The 26,938-nt window shown below is 43.7% G+C and overlaps 4 protein-coding genes and 1 long non-coding RNA gene across 9 annotated transcripts in view; 2 read left to right on the forward strand and 3 right to left on the reverse strand.

Moving 5' to 3' along the window:
* Positions 1 to 2,011, reverse strand: part of rnf34b (ring finger protein 34b) — an 18,109-nt gene extending 16,098 nt beyond the window's left edge. For 2 of the 3 annotated variants that reach the window (XM_086188259.1, XM_086188257.1), the window contains exon 1: positions 1,911 to 2,011. In XM_086188259.1, coding sequence (XP_086044385.1) covers positions 1,911 to 1,916 — 6 coding nt within the window. In that variant the 5' untranslated portion in view covers positions 1,917 to 2,011. Of the gene's footprint in view, positions 1 to 1,330; positions 1,824 to 1,910 lie in introns of those variants that run through there. The other variant, XM_086188258.1, reaches the window with a different exon arrangement.
* On the forward strand, positions 1,644 to 9,671 carry LOC147244033 (uncharacterized). Its single transcript, XR_015110478.1, has 3 exons — positions 1,644 to 1,750; positions 7,245 to 7,309; positions 9,284 to 9,671. It is a non-coding gene; the product is annotated as an uncharacterized LOC147244033 (long non-coding RNA).
* LOC147244034 (uncharacterized) lies at positions 3,165 to 4,816 on the reverse strand. 2 transcript variants are annotated; one of them, XM_086187219.1, is made up of 5 exons: positions 4,637 to 4,816; positions 3,959 to 4,524; positions 3,849 to 3,868; positions 3,656 to 3,741; positions 3,165 to 3,561 (listed from the first exon to the last, which is right to left on the reverse strand). In XM_086187219.1, the coding sequence occupies exons 1-5, from the start codon at positions 4,736 to 4,738 to the stop codon at positions 3,433 to 3,435; spliced, it is 903 nt and encodes a 300-aa protein (XP_086043345.1). In that variant the 5' UTR covers positions 4,739 to 4,816; the 3' UTR covers positions 3,165 to 3,432. The 2 variants fall into 2 exon arrangements, with proteins under 2 accessions (XP_086043345.1, XP_086043344.1); XM_086187218.1 differs by having other exon boundaries at positions 3,849 to 4,524.
* Positions 9,672 to 9,945: 274 nt separating the features above from the next.
* Positions 9,946 to 26,938, reverse strand: part of lrrc75bb (leucine rich repeat containing 75Bb) — a 34,739-nt gene continuing 17,746 nt past the window's right edge. Inside the window, exon 5 of the mRNA XM_086187561.1 lies at positions 9,946 to 12,053. Coding sequence (XP_086043687.1) covers positions 11,450 to 12,053 — 604 coding nt within the window. The 3' untranslated portion in view covers positions 9,946 to 11,449. The remainder of the gene's footprint in view (positions 12,054 to 26,938) is intronic.
* Positions 12,992 to 14,553, forward strand: LOC147244036 (uncharacterized). 2 transcript variants are annotated; one of them, XM_086187244.1, is made up of 5 exons: positions 12,992 to 13,172; positions 13,285 to 13,554; positions 13,837 to 13,864; positions 13,972 to 14,057; positions 14,152 to 14,553. In XM_086187244.1, exons 1-5 carry the CDS (start codon positions 13,071 to 13,073, stop codon positions 14,278 to 14,280), a joined length of 615 nt encoding a protein of 204 aa, XP_086043370.1. In that variant the 5' UTR covers positions 12,992 to 13,070; the 3' UTR covers positions 14,281 to 14,553. The 2 variants fall into 2 exon arrangements, with proteins under 2 accessions (XP_086043370.1, XP_086043369.1); XM_086187243.1 differs by having other exon boundaries at positions 12,993 to 13,172; positions 13,285 to 13,864; positions 14,152 to 14,550.

The raw sequence follows: 26,938 nt of genomic DNA on the forward strand, positions 1-26,938 counted from the left end.
ATCAGACATCTTTCCCAGAAGTCTCATTTCGAATAAATGACGACCCAGCGGGCTGGAATAGAGGTTTGGTGAACCAGCAGCAAAGCTTCAGACGGGCAGAAAAGCTGCTTTTCACTTCAAACCAGATTAGTCAATAAAAAAGAGGTCCCATCCATTTTGTTCGTGGGACGCGGAGACTTATAATGTAACCCTGGAAAATGAACCGCTGCAGCGAGACGTCTCTCATCAACAATCCAACTCAGGTCATATTCTGAGAAGCATCCATAAAAAGTAAATGATTTGCTGTTAATAGTTTCAGGGTTACGTTTCGCTTGGCTTCAAATACTGCTGGCACATTCAGTCCCTGGCATTTTATGAGCTTGTTGTCCAGAGCAAAACCTTTTTAATTAGGAGTAATCAATACAGACTGCAACTGTAGAAATATCATTTGTATGCAGAGTAAAGGGGAGGGGGGGGGGGGGGGGGGCAGGGATTCCCCAGGTACAGCTGAAGGACATTTCCCTGCTCATATTTAGGCAGTCGCACAAACCTTTAGAGGTACAAGTACAGCCTAAAATACTACCGTAAATACTCTTTATGCCTGAGAAAAAGAATCATAATTACTACATTGATAGAAGATGCTTTCAATTTTGTCAAGAAGATCAGATGAAAGGAAAAAATAATAACACATTCTGTAGCTCACGTCCTCAAATATTTGCTCAAAATACAAAAAAAAACCAAACCATTTTTTTTATCATGTATTTATAATACAACCATCACAGATTTCAATGTTTTGCTTCAGAAAATCCTTCCAACATTGAAATCACATATTTAGTTGAATCTCGTTTAACTTTCTCACTCACGAATTTTGTAATATTTTGTAGTAAAAGTACACAAAACAGCAAAAAAAAAAACCTTAAAAAGAAAAGTATTTATATTGAAGTTATACACTCAAAAATGGTGAAAATGTCCCCTTAAGAGGGCAGAGGGGCACATTTTGACTGATAGGAAGTGAAATGAGGGGTAAAAAGTCGTTAATCAAAAGGTTGCAACCCCAGCCACAAGTATTTGTCCCCGTCTCGGTACACCCGAGTACCTCTAGCTGTGAGTGTGTGTTCGGGGGGAACCACTGTATGCAAATAAGAGCGTCCAACTATTATTCCTACACCTCCTCATCCTCGTGATGAAGACTGTCACATCTGAGGACACTCATCAAATAAACTCATCTGCAATGGAAGCAGCAACATCCAACCCCCAACAACAACAACAGCACTCCAGCTGTCAGGTGATGATGATGATGATGATGATGATGATGATGATGATGATGATGATGATCCTCCATCTACCTCACCTTTCACCGAGACTCTCACCACAAACCTGCCGCCACCAGCGACAGCGCACCAATGACATCACCTCCAACTCTCCATCTCTCTATCCTGCCGCCGCCGCTGCTGCATCCTCGTCCTCCTCCTCCTCCTCTTCCTCAGAGAGGAACCTCCACAGCTCCGACCTGAAGGGGTGATCCTCGCTCCCCCTCACCGAGACGTCTCCCAAACACTCTCTCACTGGCCGCGGTCTCTATCTCATTAGAGCGGATTACAGCCTGACGATGAATGGACGTCGCCGCAGCGGCTTTAGTCCACTGAACTATCACACTGAGGTCAAAACAGGCTCATTAAGACTGTGTGTTTATCAAGAGACGCACGGGGAGGTTGTCTACTGCTCCGCGCGCTCGTCGTAGAATAAAACCACCTTGACAAGAGCTGGAAAGGTAAGTGTACATCCGAGGACAAGTTAAAAATAAACACTCATTTGCTGCATAAGTCTTGCAGCATCTGAAACACAGGATGGAGGTATTCCCTGCCTCTAGCTGCAGCAGCAGCGGCGACACCGCACGCAATAAAACCCCAATCACGCACGGAACCACGTACCTTCATTGCGCCTCCGCCGTGAGGAATTTGCCGAGTAATGTCAGAACGGAGACCATCGCAAGTGCACAGGGAATCAAACCATTACGTCTTCCCTCTCTCCAGCTGCCTGTGTGTGTGGAGTAAGCATAACGTAATGGCAAGCAGAGCCGCGGCCAATCACGGTGCGGGGACATCTTTAGCAGCCAATACGGCGTGACGCATCAGCAGAGTGGGCGGTTGGAGGCGTGCGTAGGGACGCATGTGAGAGCCTGACAGACGCATCAGGCTATTTTCACAGCTTCGGTCTGTTATACTAAATTCATATGCATACATGTAGGCCTGTATATTAATTTCTTCACAACAGTAGAAGATAAAAACAGACAGATTAACTTGAAGTTTTGTTTAAGTAAAGAATCATTTATGCTTTTATTCAGTCAGCGTATGATCCATCAGCACCAGTACACGCGCTCTCATTTCTGATGTGTACCAAACTAAACACAATCGTATTTGCAGTCATGTTTAGCCGGTGTGTGTATGCGTGACGCTGCCTGTGCGTGTACATGTGCACACACGGCTGCATTAAGAAGATTAGAGAGAGAGAGAGGGGGGGAGAGAGGGAGAGAAAGATGGGGGTGTTCCGGTGCATCTTCAGTACCCGCTTTGAGCCCGCAGGGGGCAGCAGATAGCGCTAGCACATGGGTATTATCACTCAGACACAACTGAGCCGCGGGCCTGGAAGCTTATTCATGATGATCTTACTGTATACTGCTGGCGCCATCAAATATACTCCATAAGTTATGCAGCAGTAGGGCAGGAGACAAAAATATCATCAGGATGCAAATAGAGAATTAATCTGCTGCTGCTGGAGCTTCTTAAGATTCTTCGTCAGTCCCGCGACATCAAACAGTGACCCAACTGTATGTTGAATTTATTTCACGAAACCTCAGTGAAAGATGTGTGTGAGGCCCTCAGGCCAATGGTGACACACTTTACTGCTTTAGATTTGGCCCAAATATCCTCCACAGCAGTCTGCAGGCTCCCAAGTGAGACTGGAACAGAGACGAGCTGCGAGGGGGTCTGTCAGGGCCATGGTCTCAAGTCCAAGTCAAAGCCTCAGTCTTGGAGGTCAAAACTCAAGTCTGACCCACCAGTTGATAACTTTTATCTTCGGATGTAAAGTGATTTTTCAAAACATGACCCAAAGTGGATTTTTAATGATTTCAGATTTTTAAAAAAAACTTTTTTCAACACACAGTAACACGTCACTACACATCGACATATTTAGTACATTTGAATCCTTTATTTTTTCATTGCCTGGAGAAGAGCAGCCCAGAGATGGCCCGGGTCATCAAAGTAGGGACGGTTCAAAGCAGTCCAGATCCTGAACCATGGCAGGCCCATCTGTAGTCAGGCCACACTGGTGCAGGGCACTGTAGCAGCTCATGTCTGACCATGAGGGGAATAGTGGCCTGACAAGCGAGGGGCTGCACCCGAGGGTGGAGTTGAGGGACTGCAGGGCGGCGGCTAATTCTTCTGGACCAGTTTAAAGATGGTGCAGATCTTCTTGGTCAGCCACCATATCACTCAGGCTAGCTTTCAGCTGGCAGAGTTTTCCCAAAAACCTGTCCTGATGGCTCAGGAACACTCGAAAGGCAGGGTCCATGGGCTCCACCTGGTACATGGACATGCAGAGGACAGTTAGCACACTGACAGGCAATTGAAAATAAAACTGTTGCCACGGATTTCTTCTGGATCAGCAGTCCTACCTTATCACCGCAGTGGTCTGGTTCAAGAGGCACCTGGGTGGGCCCTGTGGAGGAGCCATGGTCCTCTCCATCACTGTCCTCCTCCACTGAAAGACATCAAAGCAATATTTCAATGACACGTGTCTCTGTCTGTAGTTTTGTACTCAGTGGATCTCTGATTAATGTTTTTGTGTATTTGAGTTTCAATTCTTACCGTCTTTCTCATCATTAGTGGGGTTCACGTCACCAGTGAGGTTATCATCAACTGGGGTGTTCTCAACAGAAGTGGCGTTCCTGTCAACGTTGGGGTTCTCGTCATCAAAAGGGTTCACATCACCGTTGACGTTATCATCAACGGGGGAGTCCTTGTTCTCCTCAGCAGTGGCGTTCCTGTCAACATTGGGGTTCTCGTCAGTCGTAGGGTTCACATCACAGCTGACGTTATCATCAACGGGGGAGTCCTTGTTCTCCTCAGAAATGGCGTTCGTTTCAACATTGGGGTTCTCGTCAGTCGTAGGGTTCACATCACAGCTGACGTTATCATCAACGGGGGAGTCCTTGTTCTCCTCAGAAGTGGCGTTCCTTTCAACATTGGGGTTCTCGTCAGTCGTAGGGTTCACATCACCGTTGACGTTATCATCAACGGGGGTGTCCTTGTTCTCCTCAGAAGTGGCGTTCCTTTCAACATTGGGGTTCTCGTCAGTCGTAGGGTTCACATCACAGGTGACGTTATCATCAATGGGGGAGTCCTTGTTCTCCTCAGAAGTGGCGTTCCTTTCAACATTTGGGTTCTCGTCAGTCGTAGGGTTCACATCACAGCTGACGTGATCATCAACAGGGGTGTTCTTAATCACATCAGAGGTGGCGTTCCCATCCACAGGGGCGTTCATCTGTTTTCAACCCCCCAAAAAAATTCAGCAGTGAGATGATGAACATCACTATGTAAATATGCTGAAGAAATAAAGAAGAGCAATGAATCGTTCAGACGGAGCTGTGACTTACCTCATCGTCATCAGGGTTGTCCTGAACAGACGTGGAGGCACAGCAGAGGAATGGATGAACTGCATCCATAACTCTATCCAGGAAATTCCAAAGGAAAGACATCGTTCAGGTATTCCAAAATAATATTCTAGATTGCTTGATGAGTTTGCTGTCAGTTGCTTGTCTGCGATGGTAAACCTTGAGCAAATGTTCCTTAATATAGGAACAGGACAGATGCTGCTTTTTGAGGTCATAATGTGATGTCAGATTTTGATTGTCAGGTTTTCATCAGACTGTGATCAAAGAATGAAGGAATGGAATTTTTTTTCATAGCACATCACTGTAACATCAAAGCTGACATCAAGGAGCCATTTCATGAAAGGTTGAGCCTAATGACCTCATGACCTCATGACCTTTCCCTAAATGTGATGGGTAAAATACATAGATTATATTTATTTATGGCAGCACGGTGGTGCAGTGGTTAGTTCTTACACATCATAGCAAGAAGGTTCTGGGTTTGAGTCCTGGCTCCATCACGGGATCTTTCTGTGTGGAGTCTGCATGTTCTCCCTGTTCCTGTGTGGGTTCTCTCTGGTACTCCAGCTTCCTCCCACAGTCCAAAGACATCAAGAGGGGACGAGGCTGATTGATACTCTAAATTGACAGTAGGTGTGGCTGTGAGTGTGAATGGTTGTCTGTCTCTATGTGCTGGCCCTGCAATGGACTGGTGACCTGTCCAGGGTGAAACCCACCTCTTGCCCGTAGCCGCTGGCTTATCCTTAACAGGATAAGTGGAAGAAAAGGGATGGATGGATATTAATTTGTTTATCAATTTAAGATTCGCCAGCGGGAGGCAGTGTAGGAAGATGTTCGAGGGGTTGTGTCATGGCAAAGCCATAATTGGACGATTAAAGATTCTTCAGTGAGCACCGCTATAATCATGATAACCTCCTATACGACCAGCAGCAATCTAATTTTCTAAATATTTGCTAAACCCAACTTTAACCTTCATGTGAGCATGTGACTCACCTGTTCTCGTGTGTTCTTAGGTGGCTGACACAGTTTGACATGATCTGGCATCAGTTTCCTTTCTATCAGCGTAAAGGCTCTCGAGCCAATAGTTCACCCAAAAATGCTTTTAGGTTGGAGGTTCCAAGTTTTAGACATGTTCCCTCTCATGATTTTATCTGTCCCCTGCTTGCTCGGAGAGTCTGGTAAGTCCAGAGGGGTTAATGGTGCTCGATCTTTCTTTAAAGCACACACGTTGGCTGCAGGTGCCATTGTCTGCTCTGTAATCACAGTCTGCTTGCACATGCTTCCTGTTGCATGTCTAACATGTTTATCATAACGTGAAAACTGAGGCTTTGTTGAGGTTCCATATGTGCAACACATTTTGGACTCAGCAAAAATTCCCCTCTCTAAGGGGTTATTTAAGGGTAAAAAAAAAATTCCAATTGCATGGGACAGTCATTTTGAATAATTCTTTCTGCTGTTCTTCGGATTCTGCTGGCAAGAGTGAGTCCTCCCCTCACAGTCCTGCTGACAACGCTCAATGTGACCCCTGGCTACACGCTTTGATATAAATGCAGCTGAACTTCAATAAAAGAGCCCACAGCCACGAACATGCACTCTAGCTCCTGCTGCAGTGATGCACCAATCGCCAGGCTGCTGCATCTCAATACCAAAATCAATGAGTCCAAATCTTACCAACAGAAGGAGAGCCAAGCTCTCAGCGCCACGTTAACCAACATCGCCACAGACTCTCCAGTGACTGGGGGCCAACATCAGCTGCAGCACGGAAAAGATGGCAAAATAAAAGCAAAAACCATGTAAAATAAACAATAACCACCTTCATCTTACCAAAACACCGGAAGTAAAATGTAAAATGAACATAAAACAAACAGCATTGTTTGCCTGTTTCCTCATAATTTCATTCTTATGTGTCCAGTCAGAAGAGCTTTCATTGCACATTAAAGAGAAAGTCTCATATGGAAGAAATACGCAACTCCTTTCCTTGTAAATTCTAAATTATAAGTAAAATTAGACAAGCGTTAAATACTGAGTATATACATGAGTATAACATTTGTGTATTCTAGTGCTTGAACATGTTCAGTAAGCGAATCGCTGACCTCTAAAGGTCATATTGTAATTCTGTGCTTTGTCTTTTCTGATTCTCGAAGTTGTCAGGCTTTGAATTTGAAAGTACATCATCTTCATCAGTTTTTTTTGTTTGTTTTTCTTTGCATAAGCGTTTTCTACAGTTACTGATTCAGTTGATTCAGATAATTGATGAGGCGATGACTACAGCATTTGAATAAAAGTCCCCTCATATGCAGGCGCTCAAATAAAATACAAATACCTCAACATTGTAATTGAGTATACTCAGTTATATTCAATAAGTTAAATGTTGCATGTGTGCAATTTACACTAAATTCAAGCTAAAATTCAATGTAAATGCGGACACAATCTAAAAAAAATCCCAACAGGAATCATACTTCCCATGATGTTTAGCAGGTTTGGCGTGTGCTCTCAAATCACGGATGACAAATGTCCATGTTTTGGTTTGCTGTTGGCACTTTATTGAAAATTAATGAAAGGATATGTGCAGATGCTCCTCTGTTTTTGTCAGGCTGCAAGACAAATGTCTTCTCGTGGGACAAACAAGTTTGCTGTTGACGAATCCATCACCTCAGGGTGAGTTTACACAGTTTAACAGACAAATAAGAATGACATAATCCCATGTAAACAGGACTTTCTTTGTCCTTACCTGAAGGGTGTGTGCACAAGTGTAGTAGCAGCATACCACACCTGTGCTCCTCCTGTGATTGACATGACTTCAGGAGGATTGTTTATTTTTATCATAATATTTGATGATGATAGATTGATGAGACTTCAACCTTTCAACTTCTTCCTGATTTCTCATGTTAACGGTCAAAATATCGATTTTCACACTGCACTCTTAAACAACTGAGGAGTTGAAACGGCACATTTTTTTGCTGTTTTCTTATTTGCATAAACTGTTGCTTGCATAATGAGAAAAAATACACCGAAGCCTTTTTTTTTTCCCACGCTGCCTCCCAGATGTGTACACTTTGTTCACACAGCTGCTTCGGCACCATGTTGCACAATCCTCTGGTAGTTTTGTTTCACACGTGTTTACAGGAAACATCACTTTTATCAGGGGAATTCAAGCCGTTTGTCAATAACTCTCATGTAAGTGTGGGCGAAAAAAAATCACCGGGGTTTTGCTTCCCCTGTATTTTCTGTGTGTACGCGTGTGTGTGTGTGTGTGTGTGTGTGTGTGTGTGTGTGGGGGGGGGGGTGGTGTCAGGGGTGTCTGCTCAGTTTACATTTCCTCAGATAACTTTAGATAAGAACCAGATAAAAAGTACAAATTGTGTATATGGGGTTTTTCTGCTTCAAGTTTAAAAAGTAAAAAAAAGTAATCATGAGAGGGAAAGTAAAAAATCTGGGAGGGAGTCCAACAGCCATCTGTCTGCAGTACTGACAAACATTAGGGCTAATACACACACACACACACACACACACACACACACACACACACACACACACACACACACACACACACACACACTTTTATTAAGGCTGGGATCAGCAGTTGCCCTGTGCTACCAAAACCTGCCACTAGATGGCGCAAACAGGCTTCTTTAAGACCTGCAGCTGGTTGTCGCTACATTAACCAAACTTGTTACAGCTGCTGTAACTACAAGTACAGTTTATTTAGAAGCTTTCTTTCTGTGTTTTTAGGCATTCGAATGACAAATCTCTATGATAACTTATCATCCAAACTACAAAAGAAATCAGAAAAGACAATAAATTGCATCAAATTGCAGATCTTAAGACATAAACATGATTCACTTTGTCAGACTCTTGTTGCTGCCAGCAGTGACTGCGTGATGACTGTGCAGGGTCCTGGTCTAGCATGTTGCAATGTCTCTCACACTGTCTCATATATCATTGTAGCATTTGTCATCATGGACACACACACACACACACACACACACACACACACACACACACACACACACACACACACACACTTTGGAAATGAATTACAAAGATATAGGCTGGAGTAAGGAAGACAGAGAAGAATGAACTTCATTTCTGATGTAAATGTTTGTGGAATGTTTTAAATGTGACACAAACATGAATGCTAAAATGTTGATGAGTTGTGTGTTCTAAATTGTTTTGTTGTTGTTGTTGTTGTTGTTGTTGTTGTTGTCTTATCACTGTCTGTAACAGTGGTGATGGATTACTGAAGTTTACGTGACAAAACCTGAATGAGGAACTCAACTGAACCCGCACCAATGATATCAAATATGTACCAGTACGAGCAAATCTGACCTATCTCAAACAAATTCAATTCAAACTGAACGTTATAATGTACATATATATATATATATATATATATATATATATATATATACTGTATATATATTTATATTTCTACATAAGCGGCTTGTGGGTCTCCAGTGTCGTCTCTTGTTATTTGACTCTGCTCATTAAGGGGGATGCAGGGGAGCAAAGATGGATACTCTGACCCCCCCCCCACCCCGCCCCCACCCCCAACACCACAAACATGAAACTGCCGCTTAAGCAGAGCGGCTACAAGTCAACAGGATGCTGATATTATTCTTCCTCTGACAGGTCCACAGTCATACTGACACACGAAAGGCTGACAAGAGGAGCCGCCAGCACATCACGAGCCACAGTCTGTTTCTACAGCAGCTTCTTCATCAGTAAAACGTTCTGTGGTTGTAAAAACTTTGGTTAGCTGGCTCTTAAACAGCCAATATGACCTCAAACAGTGTTTTGTTTTCCTGCACAACTCTGAACCTATTTGAAATTAAAAAGCTCAGACATTATATTTCAGGACAAAATAATAAATCATTTTCAACCATTTTTTTTTTTAATAGATCTGCCTGTTTACCATAGTTTGAGGTATTTTAGTTAGGGAAAGCAAATATGTCAATATGCTGTGTAATGAATATCACATTAATCTAATTTTGTAACTTTTATTTCTAATACTTAGAAAGGTGGCACAAAAGTTTGGGTGTTTAAATCCCAGCTAAAAAGCAACTAGCACATTTGATTCCTCACAAAATGGTAGCCGAGATGGTAGCAATGCAAGATAAGAATATCAATAAAGTTTTCTGGTTTTGTTTTTGCCCCATCAACCTGCTGTCATTATTCATGTCACTGATGATACAGTATGCAACATTGTAATTTTTGAGCAGACGTATTTACAAAAAGCCCACAAAAAGAGAAAATTTTAAAACATATTTATTTGTGAAGCAACAGCAGGCAAAATATCACTTTCACTTGAAAAGCGAGCGATGAGGATCCACGATGACTCAAACAGTTTCACCATGACAGGAGATTTTATATGAGGGTTGATGACTTATCCACTGAATAAAGAAGCTGAGATAAAACATGTATTCAATTTTAGCATTTGTGGGTGAATCAGTCAGTCCTGTCAATAACAACAACCCTTAAAAAAAAACACAAAGCCTGTGTGTTCAGGGACTGAGTCGTCCTTAAAGTGCAAATGAGTAAACATTTCATTTCTATGATCAAAGGTAGTAATTTACTCAGCAACGCACTTGGCACGCACGCACACACACACACACACACACACACACACACGCACACATGCAACAACAGAAGAAAAGAGAAGAGACCACGTTAACAACCTGGGGGTGAGGTTGGGGGGGGGGGGGGTAGGGGGGTTTAATCACAAGTCAAGTCCATTAAAAACAAAACAACCAAAAAAAACCAAAAACAGAACAAAAAGATGAGACATCTAATAAAAAGTTTATTCATGCCACAAGAAAGACTGATGTGCTCACGATAGCACTACAGAAGAGACGAACAGAGCAGGACTGCCAGGGAAAGAGAGAGAGAGAGAGAGAGAGAGAGAGAGAGAGAGAGAGAGAGAGAGAGAGAGAGAGGCCATCTTTTCTTGTTGCTTGTGGTCTGATTCATACTGTAAATAGAATCATTCATAAGCCACCAGTGCACAAAATGATCTGGGGCTAGCTAGTCCTATTTGCTGAGAGAAAATAGATCCTCTGCTCACCATCTGTGACTGAAGGAGGCTAACGAGGCCAGTTAGAGGCAGTAATCAGTCCATCAGCAGCTCACACGGTGTGTGTGTGTGTGTGTGTGTGTGTGTGTGTGTGTTATCTATGCAGCAGTCTACAGCATCAGCATATAATGTCTAATGAGTCATTAGGGCTGAAAACGTACTTGAAAATGGATTCTTCATGAGTTGTTTTCAAAATAATTCCTGAATCCTTCGACCACACAGGGAAACCTGGAAGCGCATCAAGAGGATAAAAGTAGAAATGGTTCATTTCTTAATGAGGGTATTTACTAACTTTTCACAAAAATGGGGCAGATCTCTGGACCCGCGGGGTGAATGTGCACGAGGGATGTGAATTAAAACAGACCCCTCTTCCTTCCTCAACAGCTACTGCTGAGTTGCCCTTGTGCAAGGCACTTATCTGCCCAGCTACTCCAGTGAGAAACACTGGGAAGGTGTGTGAAAACACTGGAAAACACCTGGATACATGAAGAAGAAATCAACCCTTAAATGGATTCTGTCCGTCTGTACAACCACAGAGCAGGAGTTCCTGAGGTCAGAGCCTCCACAGGGACATGAACACAGTATCTGAAGTTATTTTGGAAACGTGAGGTCACAGTATCTTGCTGCCACGCTGGCACCTGTTAACACAGGAGACGAGACAAATATCGAGGTGATGCAGAGGGATAAACGGGGCTGCCAGTCGAAAAGAATCCCGCTCTGGGTGATCACCTCCCACAGAAGTGCAGCGGCACGTTTTTTGACACGTTTTCCTCTCCAAAGCTCCAGGCTCGAAGCTCCAGCCTGTCATTCTCCTCCTCTCTTTCATCGTCTTCTTCATTGCCTTCCTCACACAGACTGGGCTCCTCCACAGATGTCTCCATGTTTGGGTTGTATCCACCAAACGCCTGCACCTCACTGTACTCATATATGGTTGGAAGGCTGCTGCGCAAACCAAAGCGGCGCCGCAGAGCCACGAGCAGCGGCTGCGGCACAGTGAAGATATCAACATTGTTGCCCAGGTCGATCCAGGCCAGAGTCGGGAACTTCTTGGGGTCTTTTACCGCGTCTGTTAGGTCTTTCAAGATGGCCACTGTCAGACGGTTGCCGTTGACGGCGAGTATGGTCAGTTTGGGCAGGCAGCTGAGGTAGGGCAGCAGCAGCCTTAAGCTCTCATCCTGCAGCTCGGTGAAGCTCAGGTCCACCGCTGACACCGCGTCACTGCTGCTCTGGAGGTAGAAGGCCACGCGGTGGACGTCTCTGCCAGAGAGCGGGATGCCGGAGAGGTTGACCACGTCACCTGACAGCTTCCTCTTCAGGGTGGTCTTGAGACTGTAACACATAGACGAACCACTTAGCTTGTGTGTGTAAAGACAAACGATCTTCATCACATTATTGATTTCAAAGGCTCTGGGGTTACACCCAACAACTGCGTAGTGTGCAAAAAAGAGATGGCGGCCACCACTCGAGTGTAGCGAGAGAGCGAGAGAGCGAGCAAGCACAGCAATCAATAATGTAAAGAGAGAATTTGCATTTAAATGTGTCTCCCTCCCTCATGTTACCAGCTCTGTCTCCTGCATGAGCTGATGTCATCCACTGAAAGGCAGCAGCTGTTCTAGTTTTGGGCATCACTTCCATCCATCCATTTTCTTCCGCTTGTTCCTATTAAGGGTCACGGGGGGGGGGGGGCTGGAGCCTATCCCAGCGGCTACGGGCAAGAGGCGGGGTTCACCCTGGACAGGTCACCAGTCCATCACAGGGCCAACCTACACAGACAAACAACCATTCACACTCACAGCCACACCTACGGTCAATTTAGAGTATCAATCAGCCTCGTCCCCTCTTGATGTCTTTGGACTGTGGGAGGAATCTGGAGTACCAGAGAGAACCCACACAAGAACAGGGAGAACATGGAGACTCACACAGAAAGATCCCGTGATGGAGCCAGGACTCAAACCCAGAACCTTCTTGTTATGATGTGTAAGAACTAACCACTGCACCACCGTGCTGCCATAAATAAATATAATCTATGTATTTTACCCATCACATTTAGGGAAAGGTCATGAGGTCATGAGGTCATTAGGCTCAACCTTTCATGAAATGGCTCCTTGATGTCAGCTTTGATGTGACAGTGATGTGCTATGAGAAAAAATTCCATTCCTTCATTCTTTGATCACAGTCTGATGAAAACCTGACAATCAAAATCTGACATCACATTATGACCTCAAAAAGCAGCATCTGTCCAGTTCCTATATTAAGGAACATTTGCTCAAGGTTTACCATCGCAGACAAGCAACTGACAGCAAACTCATCAAGCAATCTAGAATATTATTTTGGAATACCTGAACGATGTCTTTCCTTTGGAATTTCCTGGATAGAGTTATGGATGCAGTTCATCCATTCCTCTGCTGTGCCTCCACGCCTGTTCAGGACAACCCTGATGACGATGAGGTAAGTCACAGCTCTGTCTGAACGATTCATTGCTCTTCTTTATTTCTTCAGCATATTTACATAGTGATGTTCATCATCTCACTGCTGAATTTTTTTGGGGGGTTGAAAACAGATGAACGCCCCTGTGGATGGGAACGCCACCTCTGATGTGATTAAGAACACCCCCGTTGATGATAACGTCAACGGTGATGTGAACCCTACGACTGACGAGAACCCCAATGTTGAAAGGAACGCCACTTCTGAGGAGAACAAGGACTCCCCCGTTGATGATAACGTCAACGGTGATCTGAACCCTACGACTGACGAGAACCCAAATGTTGAAAGGAACGCCACTTCTGAGGAGAACAAGGACTCCCCCGTTGATGATAACGTCAACGGTGATGTGAACCCTACGACTGACGAGAACCCAAATGTTGAAAGGAACGCCACTTCTGAGGAGAACAAGGACTCCCCCGTTGATGATAACGTCAGCTGTGATGTGAACCCTACGACTGACGAGAACCCCAATGTTGACAGGAACGCCACTTCTGAGGAGAACAAGGACTCCCCCGTTGATGATAACGTCAACGGTGAAGTGAACCCTTTTGATGACGAGAACCCCAACGTTGACAGGAACGCCACTTCTGTTGAGAACACCCCAGTTGATGATAACCTCACTGGTGACGTGAACCCCACTAATGATGAGAAAGACGGTAAGAATTGAAAGTCAAATACACAAAAACATTAATCAGAGATCCACTGAGTACAAAACTACAGACAGAGACACGTGTCATTGAAATATTGCTTTGATGTCTTTCAGTGGAGGAGGACAGTGATGGAGAGGACCATGGCTCCTCCACAGGGCCCACCCAGGTGCCTCTTGAACCAGACCACTGCGGTGATAAGGTAGGACTGCTGATCCAGAAGAAATCCGTGGCAACAGTTTTATTTTCAATTGCCTGTCAGTGTGCTAACTGTCCTCTGCATGTCCATGTACCAGGTGGAGCCCATGGACCCTGCCTTTCGAGTGTTCCTGAGCCATCAGGACAGGTTTTTGGGAAAACTCTGCCAGCTGAAAGCTAGCCTGAGTGATATGGTGGCTGACCAAGAAGATCTGCACCATCTTTAAACTGGTCCAGAAGAATTAGCCGCCGCCCTGCAGTCCCTCAACTCCACCCTCGGGTGCAGCCCCTCGCTTGTCAGGCCACTATTCCCCTCATGGTCAGACATGAGCTGCTACAGTGCCCTGCACCAGTGTGGCCTGACTACAGATGGGCCTGCCAGGGTTCAGGATCTGGACTGCTTTGAACCGTCCCTACTTTGATGACCCGGGCCATCTCTGGGCTGCTCTTCTCCAGGCAATGAAAAAATAAAGGATTCAAATGTACTAAATATGTCGATGTGTAGTGACGTGTTACTGTGTGTTGAAAAAAGTTTTTTTTTTTAATCTGAAATCATTAAAAATCCACTTTGGGTCATGTTTTGCAAAATCACTTTACATCCGAAGATAAAAGTTATCAACTGGTGGGTCAGACTTGAGTTTTGACCTTCAAGACTGAAGCTTTGACTTGGACTTGAGACCATGGCCCTGACAGACCCCCTCGCAGCTCGTCTCTGCTCCAGTCTCACTTGGGAGCCTGCAGACTGCTGTGGAGGATATTTGGGCCAAATCTAAAGCAGTAAAGTGTGTCACCATCGGCCTGAGGGCCTCACACACATCTTTCACTGAGGTTTCATGAAATAAATTAACAATTAAATAAACAGGGAGAACATGCAGACTCCACACAGAAAGATCCTGTGCTGATGCCGGGACTCAAACTCGGAACCTTCTTGCTGTGAGGCGACGGTGCTGACCACTGCACCACCGTGCCGCCGAGGGCATCACTTCAGGCCAGTAAAACTCTCTTAACTACCTCAGAGCCATCAAAGAGTACACAACTACTGATGACTGGAGGACAGGCGAAACACTGGCGCGCTCTCACCACAATCAGAGTTGCTGCGGTTGAAGTTACACCCTCAGGGCAAAAGTGTGTGTGTGTGTGTTTTCCCTGTACAAACTATTTGAAGCTGATAAGCAAATGTGTGACTATTTGTGTGAGCGTCATTCGTGATAAAGAAGATGACAATACGATTAAAACGACTCTTAACAGCTCATTTAACTGCTGTTGTACAGCTGTTTTGCTTGTATAACTTTGTTGTTCTTTTGCTTTGTATGACTTTTGCACACACACAGCCCACAAATGTCCCAGTTTAAATTGTAGAATTTATAGATATTGTATCCATTTGAAGGGGCAGTGACATTGACCTTTGACCCTTGACCACCAATCAGTACATCCTTGAATCCCATTGGACATTTGAGGCAAATTTTGAAAAAAAAAAGACAAAATCAAAACCTAACCTCTTCCAGAAGTTCCAGAGGTGAAGTGTTGACATCTATGGGACAAATGGACGCACAAACTTAAAAGGGAAAGTGGATGATGCAGACTAACAGCCAAGAGAACGTGGTGTCGCCGTCTCTGATCCTGCAGCCTGTTAAAGTCTCTCTTTTAGCTGTCATCAACATCCGCTCCGAGCATGGACACCATGACAAATTCCCTTAAGCCAATGAGGGCCACTTTGAAAAATGGATTGAATGGTGCTCCCCCTTCCCTGAAGGTTTGTGAGAATGAGATAAACCTTTTCTGAGATATTGGGATTGAGAAAAGGGTGGATGATGGATGGATGATAAGGGACAGCAAGAGCGATCTTCTCTTTGAGTCCACCTTAAAGAACTACTACACCTGTCAGGTTGGATCATGCTGCTGCTGCTAGCATCCAGAATCCTAAACAAAATGTTCTCTCAATGCCAAGATGCATTGAAATATGCAGAGGAGAGCTATCTGCTGAGTTCATGTCAGCGTTGACAGACAGACGCGCTTCCTCACGGTTTCCAGTAAAAACACTTGGAAGCATTTAAAGGGAAGACATCTGCCAAACAAATGATAATGAGCTGGAAGCGTGGGAGACATGCCGACAAACGCTCCCTTTAACTGGCCTTAGGTTTATCCTCTATGTGTTGGACTGTTTTCTTGCGCTGTGGTTCTAAGAGGAGGCGAGGATTATCCAAACATCGCCCTGGTTTGTCTGGGAGCCTCGTAATTTGACAGGCTGTGCTCTTTACATCTGTCAGCCTCGCTACTCGGTTCAGGAAAAGAAAGAGATGTGCAGCACACCAGCGCTGTGATTCGCAGGATTATTGATTCCAGCAGTAGGCTACAACAATTAATCCCCCCCCCCCTTCATAGGCTCAATCACTGCCTCTCACTTTTAGCCTCTTTCTCTGCCTTTTTTGTCTCTCTCACTCAATTTCGATTTGATTTTGATCTTTTGTAAATGGTTGTAAGTTCTTTAAGACTCTTATCTGGCCGGCTGTAACTCTCATTGTTAGTTACACATAAAAATAAAGGTAAATCAAATATTGAAGGGTCCAATAATGCAGTACTTTCTATATAAGAACCCTTGAAATAAATCTGAGGGATCATGAGAGGAACAGAAATAAGATGTTCTACTTTCCCCACTGTACACAATCTGTAGTTACTTCAGATCTACAACTACGACCACTACTACAGCACTACTACTAATGTAGTTATTGATTGTCACTTGAATTATTATGAGGCTGATTTTCACTAAATTTGGTTGGGGGGTGTAGAATGGGGGCTGCACGGTGGTGCAGTGGTTAGCACTGTGGCCTCACAGCAAGAAGGTTCCAGGTTCGAGTCCCGGCTCGGGCGCGGGATCTTTCTGTGTGGAGTCTCCATGTTCTCCCTGTTCCTGTGTGGGTTCTCTCTGGGTACTTCGGCTTCCTCCCACTGTCCAAAGACATCAATTTGGGGACGAGGCTGATTGATACTCTAAATTGACCGTAGGTATGAATGTGAGTGTGAATGGTTGTCTGTCTCTATGTGTTGGCCTGTGATGGACTGGCGACCTGTCCAGGGTGAACCCCGCCTCTCGCCAGTAGATGCTGGGATAGGCTCCAGCCCCCCCGCAACCCTTACTAGTAAGGAATAAGCCGAAGACGACGATGGACGATGGATGGATGGGTGTAGAATGGACCAAAGAAGAACCCATGAAAATCAGATTGGACATCGTGTCTCCTGTTGGACACAGGAAAAGACACATTTGTTGAACACAACAAAATGATCATCTCAAATTTGGTCAGAAACACCATCGGAACTCAGTAATGACTTAAATACTGGAACCATGGTGAGGCTACCAGTTTTGATGTTTCACCATCCACCTGGAAACTGTTGTAACTGGTCAAATATTTTCCAAACTTCACAGTCCCTGCTTGCAGACGTCTACAAGCTGAATTAAGGTCCTAGTCATGGCGCTGCCTCTAGGTTTTAGGAAGTATGCCAGCTAGAACAAGCGTTTGATATAAATAAAAGTGACACTGTATTAGGGGATAATGTGAAAACGTGGTTTGGTTGAGGATGAGGCAGGCAGTGGTTCTGGATGTGTTGTAAAGGTAGGATGCAGAGGTGTTTGGTCTGCTTCCTGTATTGACTTTAACTCTGTTTTAAATGTCTGCTAAATCCCACAATCACTTTCCTGTGTCACTGATGGAGAGGATGTCACTGCGATGAAGCTGATGATGGCTAGAGACTTCTGTCTTCTCTGACTTATTTATAGCCAGCGTTCCCTAGCCCTGCTGGATCCTTCCCCTCTCACCCGTATCTGTGTGGGAGGAGTTTCCTTCCCGTTTGGAGCTGAGCCGGTTAGGTACAGTATCTGAGTGGGTGGTGCAGAGAAGGGTGGACTCTAATGTTCTTTTAATGAGACAGAGTAAAGATGACTTCCTTCCAAACCCACTGCCTCCTGGCTGCGTGGACATCGTTCCCGCCTACAGTTCTGCTCATCTGGCTGCAGGCCCATGGGCACAGCTAGCTTTTCTAAAGCCACTATAGTCTCACACCATGAAATGATCACAACAAAAATGCTGCATCTCGCTGCCTCTGATCTGGCTACCATGCTCGTAGGCTGTGGTGCGCATCCTCCTGGCCCTGTTCAGACACAAACAACTTCAAAGGATGCTCTACCCACATAAACATGATGCAAAGCAAGTGTCCCCCTGCATCGATTCATAGCAAAGCAAATGTCTGAGGGAAATCTATCTATCGGCATCCTTGGGAGCAACCCGTACAACAGTAAATGAATCTATAAGAGCTGACTCTCATGTGTCAAACTATTGGCTGCTTAAATATGAGTTCAGGCAGACTATCTAATTGCTTTTCATAGGCCATCTTACCTCGGGATGTTGTTAACTTTTACGCTCTGAACAAGGGTCCTTTCTGCTCTATAGTTATGTAAACCCCAGAGGTAGGAAAGAAAACATCTGGGGTTTGCAATATTGAAATGTTGTGTAGGCAGAGGGAGCAAACGTCTAGAGAAGGTCAGAACAACAACGCCAGAGAATGTGTCCTCTAATGAGGCTTCTTTTACACTGTGTTCTACTGAAGAATATCTCATGGAATTAAGAATTCCTGACAGCGTCACTGGCGGGGTAATAGGAATGACAAACCGTTCCCCCGGGCGGTTAAACAGCAGTTACCCACAGTGTACGAGATATAAACAGAATGTTTTCATATTGTGATGCAATATGGGCTCAAAATGAGAGATATCTGTATTTCATCGGAAATAGGAGTGAGAACGTCGACCCTTAGCAACAAGTTTCAGTCAGCCAGCCACGTTGAGCTACCGTTACTAGATTGTTTAGCTAACTGAATAAACACCGCATATCAAGTGAATACGTCGATGAAAAGAAGACAACTTTTTTGATAATTGATGTATCATTTCAGTCTTTTTTGTGAAAAGTTTATTGTATTTTCTCATTTTCTGACATTATGACAGAGGCTATAATGCAGAGAAAGGTAGGAGGTTTGTCTGTGTGTGAGCATGCAATTCCCCCAGTCTCAGCAGTTGGTACAGAATCTAGTTATCTCATACAAATCAGTTCAGTTGCATCTCGTTCCACAAACATAAAAAAAACCCACAGACTAATAAATTCTGATCCTCGCAAAAACAAAGCAAACCAAAAACACAAGCGAGTCGACATAAAAACACCGTACAAGAACTAGCAGCAGCATTAAATATTTACAGTGATGGTGAATTCTAAGGGTTGACAGATTGCTTGGTTGGATATATTTGTTGTGTAATCTGTATTTAAAATGTCCCAGATAAAACTCACACTGGAGGCCACCAACATTTGTTTGAATGATCTTGAAGGCTGCTGATATAAGAGAGTTTAATGTAACAACAGTGCCGACACTCAAATTGAAGAATAATGCATCATAAATGTACCGTTTGACACGAGTATTTACCACTTACTGTTGTAATGCTGTCACTTTTTCATCCTTTTTGTGCAACACATCACCAAAATAGATCAAAGTTTCTTTTTTAGTTCCCGCCATTCACCTTTTTTTCTATCTGTCCCTGCCACGTCTGGTTGTCTCGGCTTTTCAGATGTTATGTTCTTAAAAGTTAAGTGCCCATCATCAGCGTTAGTAAGCAAACACGACTTCTTCAGTGAACCCGAAAAGAAGACGGAGTGCTGGAGGGTCCAGCCTTCATGTGCATTGTCCTTGCTTTATATTAAAGTGACATTTTAACAAGAAGGAGAATCATAAAACCCTTCAATATTCTGCCCTCAGGGTGAGAGTTAAAAGCAAATGGCAGGAGAAACTTGTAATCTGTCCACCCACATAGGACACATGTTACCCTTCATTTACTCTCATGAATCCGTAATACAGTTAGAGACATGGGGGAGTGTTGGAGGTTCTATTTACTCGCTGTTCTGTAGAAATACTGGCTGGCTTGGTTAGATTAATAAGAGTTGACTGAGTCTTGATGATAAAACAATAGCAATCTACCAGCGATCGACGCTTCCTCAACCGCAGTGACAAAATTCATAAATGGGAGCACATGAAGTTAAAGAAATAATCAGCAACAGCATTGTTCACAGCTACAGAGGGTCCAGATCAGTTGAAAGCCTTCACAATGGAACCAACAGTCTTTACCTTATGTTAATATATGCTTCCACTACTCTCTGACCAAGTCTCGTTGTCAAAAGTTATCAAAGATCTCAACCCAGCAGTGGCGCCGGCCCCTAATTAAAGCTGCAAGCAATGATAAGCTGGTCCTCAAGCATAACAAAAAGTGCATCTGTCACTACAACACAATGTAATTTCAGTTTCCTTCAGGCTATGAATAATATGTCCCCCAAAATTAACGGGTTCTTCGTTGGTCCATTCTTCATCCCTCCACACGGTTTGGTGAAATTAGCCTGATAATTTCTGCGTATTCCTGCTGACAAACAAACACAACAAGAACTCCTTTGTGGATGCTCAGCAAAATCACATCATGTTACTGTGTGTTAGTGGGTTTTTTTTAACAACTGCAGAGAGGCAGGGTGGCTCTTCCCTCGTAGTCTCTACGCTGAGCTAAGCTACCCTGCTGTAAGTTCAGATTTACTGTACAGACATGAGATGTACTCTTTTAACTTTCATCCAGAAAACACTTTTACGAAAATATTGTCCTGTTTTCATCTAAATGTTTTGACCACACCCAGCATCAACCATCATCTAATTAAACCAGTGAGCTAATGAATCATTTATATTACATGAGTGTGGCAAACAAAACCTGGCTCCTATTATTGGTGACCTCTGACCTAAATAGAGTGGGTTAGGGGTTAGTGATTTTCTCTGACAGGTTGATAGATTGATCAAAGTGTTGTTGATCTGGTTGACCTGGTGAACATGCAGCTCATATAGACTGGATATCATTGTATCTCGGCTGGGAACACGATCTGTGCAACAGAGATTCAAATGTATTTTCCTGCTGAGCATGCAAAGAGTCTCTCATTTCAGGGGAATGAAATAAATGCAGTAGAAAGGCTGGATGTGGACGCTGCTGCACGGACCCATGGGAGCAGTCAGATCAATGTCTGCTTCATCAACGCTTTGGTCTTGACTTGTTTATTCCTCAGATCGATCAGAGCAGTTTCGCCTCCAGGCATGTCTATAATACATGCACAGAAGTCTGGCTCGGCCGTGGGAGATCCTACGAGGGCCTGGTGTACATGTACATCTTTGAAAAGTGAGACAGTAACGCGGTGCTCCTTCATTTTTCTGCTTCTGTTTAATCTGGATGTGCCTCCAGGACTATGACTGAGGGACAATGAAGATTTCCTGAACCAGTTTTATTTAAGACCGCTAGTTTTAGCATCAGTTTGACCTGAGTTGATGAGAGGCCATTAAATTCCCTGCTAACTAAGCTACATTCACCCCTGCGATACTGCAGTTCTGCACAGAAAATAGTACTTGAAAGTGAAAACTGACACTATCCTGTGTTCTCCAGTTTCATTGGGACAATGGTACATTTTCTAGGAAGCAAAAAAAAAAAAAGAAGAAGCTGTAAAGCTGATTTGGATGCGGATTTCATTTCAGTGAAACACTTAACGTAAGGGCCGATGACGGCTTCCCCTCCATCGTCAGTGCAGCAGCTCGGGGCTGTGCAGCGTTTTGACACCTCAGATCAGTCACTTGGTTCTTGGAAACAGAATTGAGGGTAAGTGGCAATGTTGATGTCAATGAGAAGTGAACAACAGAGAGAAAGACATTTCTCTCACATGGACTGCAACAATCCCACTTCTGAGCTCATTCATTCAGTCATTTAACAGGCAGTTAATGTGCTAGAGTTGATAAATATTCCTGTTTACATGCTGTAGAGACTAATCCAGCTAATGACTGAAGACCCCGCCCCCTTTTACAACCCTACTGTACGTTTCCATCCAGAATTTGACCTGAAACTGTTCTGTCATGTTGCTAACTTGCTATTTTTTTCCTGTTAATTATGCAAAACACCGTACTTACAGCTGAGTTGGCAACACTCGCAGAAAATGCAAGAGTTGTAAAGCAGTTTGACTTTCACAAAAATGCTGCATAAACTCTGGCAGGACATCATAGTGCAATTAGGATGCAAAAATGGCTACATTACACTTTGACGGTGACCACATTCAGGTTAAAGCTAAAGTGACGCATTTTGTCCCCATCTTCTGGCTGGGAGAGTTATTACACCTACGTGCTTACATTATGGGCTTTGTACTCTGTTGCTACACTTGCAGTTGTAAAAGAGTCGATACATTGCTTTGACCATACCACAACCTCTGTGAAAATGATCTGAAAACACAACGACATGATTAAATTATTCATTCGCATTCACCCATAAAAATCCATGCGCGCTCTACTGAGGAGCATTGTTACAAACACCATATAATGTCAAGTGCACATTTACTTGGCAGTGATGAGCTCCATGAGCATCGTGTGAACTTGTTTATATGAAAATATGATGCACTGTAGCTTTAATGTCATCAGAAATGCTGTTTGTGTGTTAGTGTTTTACTCAGGTTAATATTGGAATATTGGTCTTCATATGAATCAAGGATGCAATGAGAAAAGACAATATTATCCAAAAGTTACACTAAATTAAAATCCTTGACATAGTGCTACCTCTCCTGCCCGTCTTCTGTAGTGGTGTTTTGGAACAAGAGAGCAACACAACAGAAAAAAAAGGACCTGCTCTGCATAGCAAAACAACAATGAGTTACTTTCTATCATCTTGCGGGCTGTTTGTGCCTGAAACCCTCATATCTGGCACAGGCAGAGTTTCACAGATCACAATTCAATCCAAATCACTGAAAATGCAATAAAATAAAAATACAAGCAGGGACATACAGCTGTGAGGCAATTAAAACAAAAATAATAATAAAAGAATAAGAGGTGAATGATTTGCCAATAACAAACGAACATTTCTGGCATTTTGTGCGGATGCAAATACGAAATACAGAAATGTGAAATGGCGTAAAAGAGAAATAGATGTTATCCAAGCCCACTTTTCAGTGCAAATCTACAACTGTGCTGCTCTGCTAGGCTACAAATCACACGCCATCATGAATGTAACATGGATTACTTCTACATACCTGATTCCAGACCAGTGATAACAACGTATTTATGCTGCACTGGCAATTATTATTAAACCTCCTTTTATAGGCAACTGTGTGATGTATAAACTGAGAAATGTCCTCCACGGATGAGCTACAAATTCACCGATGACATGATTGAATGTGACAAACTGGATGCTTAGGGAGAAAAGAATACTGCGACACAACACAAAGAAAACAGTTTGCGTTACATAACAGTATATCATGCAGGAGTGCGCCTGTGTCTCCTATACTATGTCAAGGCGCAGTTATGAAACCAACATTAAAATGCAGGGCTCCAAATGAGAACCAAGGGGCTTGATCACAGGGAGTGTGATCGGAATCAGCCATAAAGAAATCAGACTGGCACATCATCAGAGAAGCAATCATCCTCGTTTCTTTTATTCTCAAGCTTTATCGCAGATTTACAGCTGAAATCCAATCAATGAGAGGTTAAGAGAGGTTCAATCCCTGGATAAATACCTCTTGAATTACTGTTACTAAGGTAACATGCTTCACATTTTACAGTTTCAGTGTAATTAAAAAGCACCTCCGACCGCGTGTTTACTGATCAACATGTTTATTCTGTAATTATTTCATGAAGATGACACCATGCCATGATGACTGGAGCCAAGTGCCTCCACCCCCGCACCTTCCAGGATCTCAGTCTGTACCACAGGAAACCCTCAATTATTCATGGTCAAGGATGGTGGTGAGAACTTTAAGTCTCTATTAAAAGTGGAGGTCAATTTGAAAGCAGATCAAATGTGTTGTGCAGTTTAGCGGACCAGATGAAGATGAGCCTGTGAATATGTACTTGACACACTGCTTTGTATTTTTCACGTGCTCTTTTTCTTGCTCTGATAGATTTTTGTTTTGTTTACTCTTTGTGCCGTAGAAGTCGACCTTGTGGGTTTGTCAGAGGTCAATGTGTTGACTCAGTGGATCCCTTGGGGGGGGGGGGGGGGGGTTGTGTCATGGCTACAATAAAAGGTCACATGTGTTAAAGGCAGACACATTGTGCAGTTTCTAGATACCACAGGCACAGTAAATGAATTAAAACTGAAAACCATCGCAAAAACCCTTCAAAGTAAAGGTACCGTACGTCAGATTCATCTGTCTAGCCTCTTAACGTTTCTTTGTACTTTCAGGGCCGATAGTGAGTTGTAACACTCTTTCTCAACAGGACATGACGCGAGCAGGCCAAACATCAGATTCTAGTGAAGTAGTCCTAACCAGTTCCATATGTCAGGGACCAGGCTCAGCACCATGTTACTCGTAGGAAAAGCGCCCTCCCTGACTTTGTTTACCAAAGATTCCAAGTTCATTCTGTTTTCATTTTATGTTTGTTTGCCATCTGAACAGTCAACAAGGACGAAAAATGAATTTGCAAGGTTGTTTTGGGTCATCCAGGGAGACGAGTTTTGGAAAGAAATCTTGAAGTTTACACAAACAACAAGAATGAAGCATTGTTTCGGAGTAGCCAAGGAATCCGGTCAGCGACACGTGATTTCATGTTAGTTATGAATAAATAATCATAAACTTCACTTATTTGCATTTCATCTACCTGAGTTCGCCTGCTGGCTGTATTTTAGGAAGAGCTGCATGGGCTCTTCAGGTCCAGCTGGTCCACTTTAAAGGTCAGGCCACCTTAACTGAGCCTGGCTCTGAAGATGCTGCTAGCTTTGAGGCTAACCCTCTGCACTGTAGCACAAATCAGCACAAACATGAAAAATCGAACCTCGCAACATTTTTTTTTTAACCTCGATATTTTGGTGCATGCTGTCTGCTTTGCAACTCTGAAACTAGATTCATGAATCAGGGCCCGCCATGGTGGTACGGCTCACCGTCTTCTTGTTAAAATAAGATCAATGATAGAATCTGGAGACGATGAATATCTCTTGTCGAAAAAGCAGCAACAATGCCATCATCAGGCTTTAAACGAGCCTTCTGTTTATGCAGGTCCAGAGAGAACATAAAGATAGATTATAATTTACATGACATGAGAACAGACGAGACCTTGAGGGATTAATAAAGCAGGTCACCAACATCTACACGAGCGAGGACAAAGAAAAAAAGAGTTGCAGCAGCTCACCAATACTGCTGCAGCTCTAGGAGGATCATTTAAGAGAGAGGAGCTCAAAATAACAGTGAGGAAAGGAAGTAGAAGGGATTTCTTTAAAGATTAGCGCAAATTAGCCTCAGCAGAGCAGAGGGATGCTAGAGAGAGAATTCCAGTGAGTGCTTCTCCGGTAATTAGCTGCTGATACGACGAGGCTGCTCTGGAAGTGTCACCGTTGTTGAAATCAGCTGCAAAAGGGGTCAGAAGCAGGTGTGTGAAAGACTGTGACTGGCCGGTGGGATGCAAATGTAACACACACACACACACACACACACACACACACACACACACACACACACACACACACACACACACACACACACACACACACACACACACACACACAGAGTTTGTAACACTGGCAAAGCCATGAGCATGACGTTTGTGTGTTTAACCTGCAAACCAGACAATGGATGCTGACCTTGTTGATGCGGCAAGGACAATCTAACACTGCCAATCAAGGGCTGAAATTGTAAGTAAAGGAGAGTCTCATCTAGGGGTTGCAGGTCGCAGGTGTGTGTGGGTGCACACGCGTGTGCACAAGGTAGGAAATGACTAGCGGGGGTGCCAGCATCACGCTCTGAAGCACAGAATGATGTGATATGGGAGAATTTTGCAAAGCGGAAGACAAATCAGACAGCAAGTTCCAGACAAATTGTTGGAATATTACTGAGTATTTGAAGCCCAGAGCCGGTAGGCAGTTTCATAAATTTGATCATATTTGCTAAAACAGTAATGGCAGCCTTCAGTTTCCTCAGCTGCAGAGTGAACCAGGCCTTTATTGGCAGCAGGCTTCTAGAAGAGGAGACATTTCCTTCCTTAGCCCTCTCATAATTGCAGTGGCACATTTCTGAGCTTAATAGAAAAAAAAAAAAGAAGATGAAAATATTGCCTTGGTTCTAAAAATGTTCCAGTGGAAATAATCAGATAAAAAGTCAAAATTAGGCATCAAGAAAAAAAATTGAATGAAATTTGAATAATCAAAATGTTAATATGAGATCAAATGTCATAAAAATCAGAATTCTCCTTTGTTTAAGTTGAAAAACAAAAATAATGAGGAAAAAATCTAAATGGCAAATTATAAAATCAATTTTCATTTCATAATTTTAACTTTTTTTAATCCCTGAATTGCTCTATTTTTTTCCTCTCGCTGGCAGAAACTAACGTCTGTGACAAAGCCTGCTTGTTTTCGTATCTGCTCCAGTTTCTTTGACTCCAAGCCTGAGAGGTCGCTGGCAGAGAGGCTCCGAGTTTATTTGTGTCTCTCTGTCCTGTGGTAAATCCTCTCTCCTATTTTTCATCCCTTCTTCTTTTATCCCTGGCCAATAGTTGGGGTTGGTTATTATTTGTTCAGGTCAACCACGCCCCCCCCCCCCCCCCCCCCCCGGTGAGACCCATTGACTAAAGAGTTGTTTCTTTTAAAAATAACCACCATGGAGGTCAAGCGCCTGCTTATCAACCAGAGGTGATGTGATGGTCTAAAAAAATCCCGCCCCCTTGATCCAACTGAACAACAGAAACCTCCTTTTTATCCTGGTAGATGAGATGAATTTTTTTGGCCGGCGTTTGCAGCGTGGGCTGCGAGAGGAAACTGAGCAGTGTGACATCTGGGTCGGAATATCAGCGCTCACCTGCCTGAACAGCTGT

This window comes from Aulostomus chinensis, chromosome 19, assembly GCF_037954235.1.
Source record: "Aulostomus chinensis isolate RoL2024-O1b breed Wild chromosome 19, RoL_Achi_v1.0, whole genome shotgun sequence".
Taxonomy (NCBI): Eukaryota; Metazoa; Chordata; class Actinopteri; order Syngnathiformes; family Aulostomidae; genus Aulostomus; species Aulostomus chinensis.

What these genes read in the sequence shown, in the direction of transcription:
- LOC147244034 (XM_086187218.1), bottom strand. Translation starts at nt 4,738, where the DNA reads ATGTCTTTCCTTTGGAATTTCCTGGATAGAGTTATGGATGCAGTTCAT. An exon ending in ACAACCCTGATGACGATGAG is followed by an intron (nt 4,525 to 4,636) that starts GTAAGTCACAGC and finishes GGTTGAAAACAG; the next exon opens with ATGAACGCCCCTGTGGATGG. An exon ending in CAGACCACTGCGGTGATAAG is followed by an intron (nt 3,562 to 3,655) that starts GTAGGACTGCTG and finishes TCCATGTACCAG; the next exon opens with GTGGAGCCCATGGACCCTGC.
- LOC147244036 (XM_086187243.1), top strand. Translation starts at nt 13,071, where the DNA reads ATGTCTTTCCTTTGGAATTTCCTGGATAGAGTTATGGATGCAGTTCAT. An exon ending in CACTAATGATGAGAAAGACG is followed by an intron (nt 13,865 to 13,971) that starts GTAAGAATTGAA and finishes GATGTCTTTCAG; the next exon opens with TGGAGGAGGACAGTGATGGA. An exon ending in CAGACCACTGCGGTGATAAG is followed by an intron (nt 14,058 to 14,151) that starts GTAGGACTGCTG and finishes TCCATGTACCAG; the next exon opens with GTGGAGCCCATGGACCCTGC.